The 5,440-nt window shown below is 42.2% G+C and overlaps 1 protein-coding gene across 1 annotated transcript in view; it reads left to right on the top strand.

Annotated features, from left to right (window-relative positions):
• The window catches only part of LOC130210441 (rho guanine nucleotide exchange factor 17-like), a 55,960-nt gene extending 50,919 nt beyond the window's left edge, over window positions 1-5,041 (top strand). Inside the window, exons 17-24 of the mRNA XM_056440759.1 lie at window positions 1-61; window positions 883-969; window positions 1,092-1,159; window positions 1,783-1,931; window positions 2,016-2,190; window positions 2,901-2,996; window positions 3,466-3,654; window positions 4,330-5,041. The exon at window positions 1-61 is cut by the window's left edge and continues 210 nt beyond it. Of these exons, the coding sequence (XP_056296734.1) occupies window positions 1-61; window positions 883-969; window positions 1,092-1,159; window positions 1,783-1,931; window positions 2,016-2,190; window positions 2,901-2,996; window positions 3,466-3,654; window positions 4,330-4,520 (1,016 nt within the window). The 3' untranslated portion in view covers window positions 4,521-5,041. The remainder of the gene's footprint in view (window positions 62-882; window positions 970-1,091; window positions 1,160-1,782; window positions 1,932-2,015; window positions 2,191-2,900; window positions 2,997-3,465; window positions 3,655-4,329) is intronic.
• The last annotated feature ends 399 nt before the right edge of the window (window positions 5,042-5,440 follow it).

Below are 5,440 nucleotides of genomic sequence, written 5' to 3'. Positions count from 1 at the left end.
TGCTGAGCATCGACCCCGAAGCCTTTCAGAGCTCCGTGTGGCTGGGGACAGAGGACGGGTGGTGAGACACACACACACACACACACACACACACACACACACACACACACACACACACACACACACACACACACACACACACACACACACACACACACACACACACACACACAGATACACACACACACAGATACACACACACACACACACACACACACACACGGATACACACACACACAGATACACACACACACACACACACACACACATACACAGATACACACACACACACGCACACACACACACACACAGATACACACACACACACACACAGATACACACACACACACAGATACACACACACACACACACACACAGATACACACACACACAGATACACACACACATACACACGGATACACACACACACAGATACACACACACTCACACACATACACACATAAACACACACACACATAAACACACACTCACACATACACACATAAACACACACACACATAAACACACACTCACACACATAAACACACACTCACACATACAGACATAAACACAAGCACACATGCACGCACATATGCATACACACAGAGACACACACATGCACACATAAACACACACGCACTCACACACATGCACCAACACACACATACACAGACACACAAGCACACACACACACACATACACACACATACACACACAAGCACACTCTCATACACACACACACACACACATAGACACACATACACAAACACACGCACACACACACTTGAGTAAACGCCATGAACCCCCCCCCCCCCCCCCCTCGTTCAGGTGAACATGTTGAGTGGTTGTTGATGTTCTACTTCCCATGATGCACCTGTGCAGCATCCACGTGTACCAGTCGTCAGACAACATCCGCAACCGCAAGAACAGCATGAAGATGCAGCACGCCGCCTCCACCCTCTGCATCCTGTGAGTCCTGCTCCATCCCTCCATCCTCCATCCCTCCATCACCACCGGCTCATGTTCCTGTTCTTTCTTTCATCCTGGACTTTTCTTGACGTTCATCCCTTTCTTTCTTTTTCGTCGTGCAGGTATCTGGACAACAAAGTGTTCGTGGCGTTGGCGAGCGGAGAAGTGATCGTCTACCAGAGAGAAGCAGGTAGGCGGAGTCACAGAAAAGTTACAGAAAAGTTCTAGAAAAAGTTCTAGAAAAAAAAGAAGTTATAGAACAAATTATAGAAAAGTCATGGAAAAGTTCTAGAAAAAAAATTACAGACTTTTTTTTTCTCGGAAAGTTATAGGAAAAAAAGTTATAGAAAAGTTTTGGAAATGTTTTTATTTATAGAAAACTAATAGAAAAGTCATAGAAAAGTTATGAGAAAGTTCTAGGAAAAAAAAGTTCTAGAACAAATTATAGAAAAGTCATGGAAAAGTTATAGAAAAAAAAGTTCTAGAATAAAAAGTTCTAGAAAAGTTACAGAAAAGTTACAGAAAAGTTCTAGAATAAAAAGTTATCGAAAAAGAAGTTATAGAAAAGTTTTGGAATTTTTATTTATTTATAGTTTATAGGAAAAAAAGTCATAGAAAAGTTATGAGAAAGTTATAGAATAAAAAAGTTATTGAAAAGTTCTAGAAAAAAAAAAGTTGTGAAAACAAAATTTATAGTAAAATTATAGAAAAGTTGTGGAAGGGTCATGAGAAGGTCATGGAAGTCCGCTGGTCAACTTGTGTATGGACCCTGTTGTATAGTCTCTCGGTGTAACCGCCCCCCCCCCCCCTCAGGGAGCTTCTGGGACCCGCAGTCCTCCCAGACGCTGGTCCTGGGCTCTCCCAGCAGCCCCGTCACCAAGATGGCGGCCGTGGGGGGGAAGCTGTGGTGCGGCTCCCAGAACCGAGTGCTCATCATCAACACCACCACATTGGTCCAAGAGGTAGGCAGAGGGGTGGAGGGACCTGTGTGTACGGCATGTGTGTAAGGGACGGAGCAATCAGTGTGTGTGTGTGTGTGTGTGCAGCACTGGTTCCAGGTGGGCGTGGACAGCAGCCGCTGCGTGACGTGCATGGTGGCGTACGGCCACGGCGTGTGGCTGGCGCTGCAGGGGAGCGCCCACGTCCGGCTGTACCACGCTCAGACCCTGGAGAGCCTGACGGAGGTGGACGTGGCGCCGGCCGTGCACAAGATGCTCGCAGGTAACACACACACACGCACACACACACACACACGCAGGTCAGGCCCGCCACGTCATTTCAATATTAGAGAATATAAAATATTTCAGAGACATTTTCATTTGATGTGGCCCCTGACGGCTTGAAAGCCACATGATCACCTTTCTTCAAGAAAAACAAGAATCCTGTGCTTTTATTTTGAAGGTTTAAAATTAAATGGATTCACGTTATAATATTCGTGAAATTCTCATTTGATGTGGCCCCTGACGGCTTGAAAGCATTTATACATTTAGCAAGGTTAAAATGTCATGGTTTAATAGTTTAATGGAGCCGTATGAGGCTAAAGTATTTATATATTTAATAAAGTGTAATAGTTTAATAGTTTAATGGACACGTATGAGGCTAAAGCATTTAAACATTTAATAAAGTTTAATAATTTAATAGTTTAATAGTTTAATGGACCAGTAAAGGCTAAAGCATTTATATATTTAATATAGTTTAATAGTTTAATAATTTAAAGGACACTTATGAGGCTAAATTATTTATATATTTAATAAAGTTTAATATTTGAATAGTTTAATAATTTAATGGACACGTATGAGGCTAAATTATTTATATATTTAATAAAGTTTAATATTTGAATAGTTTAATAGTTTAATGGACCCGTATAAGTGTCACGCCTCTTCCACCTCCGTTCCATTGTCTCTCTCACTTCTCTCATTCTCTCCATCCAGGAGCGGACGCCATCATCAGGCAGCACAAAGCCGCCTGTCTGAGGATCACGGCGCTGCTGGCCTGTAAGGACCTGCTGTGGATCGGAACCAGCGCCGGTAAGAACAGAGATTATTATTATACAGACAGAAGTCAGAATGTGTTTGTAATATCTCGTGTTTTATTTTGGAAATGGTAGAATTTGGGAATTTTAAGGTGTAATACAATTAAGTTGTAAAAACATGTTTAAAAACATTAAGACCGGACATTTCTAAAAAATGAATAAAATGAATGAAATAAATAAAATAAAATAAATGAAATAATATCAAATACAATTATATATTATAATATAAAATAGAATAAAATAGAATAACAATATAAATAAATTAAATAAACTCTGTGTGTGAGAGCTAATTAGGAACATTTCACACAACTATCTCATAAGTTGACATTTTGGACCAAAATGTATATAAATGACAACTTGACCAGATGGCAGATAATTAAACAACCGACATCCGAGAGGTGGGATCCTTTTGGGAAAAAAAATGATAAAGTATGTTTTTTTAAGTCAGTGTTCTTCTCCTGCAGGTGTGGTGCTCACGCTGGGGATCCCGGCGGTGAGCTCAGGAACCAGCGCCGGGACCCTGAAGGTCCCCCAGGTGCCGATGGGCTCGGCCCACGGACACACGGGTCACGTCCGGTTCCTCACGTCCATCGAACTCCCGGACGGGTTCGACGTGAACTTCCCCCCCACGCCGACCACGCCGGACTCCACGGGTACTCAGCGCTTTAAAATTAAAAATATATAGAAAGTTGCATCATCACTCGGGCCTCACCGTGACCTATTTTCACGTACTTTTTTTGTTCGTTTAGATATATTAACATTAAAAAAATTAAAATAAAGAAATGAAATAAAACAGGGCAAAATGATACATATATATTTATACGTGTATATATATGGATATATATACATACATATATATGTATATATATTATATATATGTATATCTACGTTTATATATATATGTATATATTTGTGTATATATATATGTGTGTATATATATGTATATATGTATACACATACACACATATACATAGACATGCATACACACACATATTTATATATATACACATATCTACATGCATATATACATACATATACTGTACATAGGAAAACATACATATAAATATACACATATACACGTACACATACATACATATACATAGACATACAGACACACATACACACACACATATATATATTATATATATATATATATATACAGACACATACATATACACACATACATATATCTATTTATACATACATATACACACACACACACCCATAATACTAAACACCGTCACCCCTCTGATGATCTCCAACTCGTAGACCTGTCCACACACCCTGCCTCCTCGCTTCATCCCCTTGACCCCTCTCTGGCCTTTCAGGCGGCGGCGTTGACGGCGGCCTCCAGCGGCGTGACTCGGCGCGGCGCCGGGCCTCCGCCCTCATCCCGCCCAAAACCGACCACCTGGTGATCTCGGGCGGCGACGGCTACGAGGACTTCAGGCTCACCAGCAGCAGCGAGACGGTGGGCCGGGACGACAGCACCAACCACCTGTTGCTTTGGAAGGTCTGAGAACAATCCGCCCCCCCCCCCCCCCCGACCACCCCCGGACTCCTCCTTGTTGTTGTTGTTGTTGTTGTTTTGGTGTTCTGCTCAGTCCACCGGTCTCTCTGTGCGTAACGCGGCTGCTCCCCCGGACCTGCTGATGGACACCGGCTCACTTCAAAACCAGCTCTGTCGTGTGCTCGTGATTTTGTGGTATCTGTGTGTGTGTGTGTGTGTGTGTGTGTGTTTTGGCATCTGCAAATATTGTCTTTTATACTAAAAAGACAGAGGGAGGGGGGGGGACTGTGAAGACGGAAGAGGACGATGGAACTGGACCTCTTGGACATTCCTGTGGTTGTTATTTTTTTCGTGGGGGGGGCGTCAACCCATCGTCGCTTCATCCTCAACTCACCAAGATGGCGCCCAGAGGTCAGAGGTCAAATGCTCAGTAAAATATCCTCTCTCACAGAGGGTAGCAGTTCGACGGAGGTTCTGAATTTTTCGGTAATTTCTGCACACAAAAAAAGAAGAAGTAAGATGAAGAAGTATTTGTTGTTGTTGTTGTGGTAAACAACGCCCCCTAGTGGCATATCTGAGATCACACACGGCTGATTCTAGAAGGGTCGTAACAATATCTGCACCGTCGTCGCTTATAGATGCCTGAAAATCATGAGAGAGAGAGGGGGGGGGGGATTAAAGTGCAATATGTGGTAAGGGTATTTAGCAACACACACACACACACATTACTGCACAGCCTCCGCTCACTGAATAGGAAGATAAACTTAAATGTGTGTTTTCTACAGATAATCACGTTGTATCAGATTTTCTTATTTAATTTGTAGTTTGTGAACGGAAAAAATGGCGCTACTAAAAAAAAAGAAAAAGAAAGAGACGTTCGTCCTCAACTTGATGCCAAAGCTTTGCATGCGTTAGTTTATTAGACATGA

Source organism: Pseudoliparis swirei, chromosome 20 (genome assembly GCF_029220125.1).
Source record: "Pseudoliparis swirei isolate HS2019 ecotype Mariana Trench chromosome 20, NWPU_hadal_v1, whole genome shotgun sequence".
Classification (NCBI taxonomy): Eukaryota; Metazoa; Chordata; class Actinopteri; order Perciformes; family Liparidae; genus Pseudoliparis; species Pseudoliparis swirei.
Note: the sequence above shows the minus strand (reverse complement) of the source record. Positions and strands in the feature narration are given on the sequence as shown.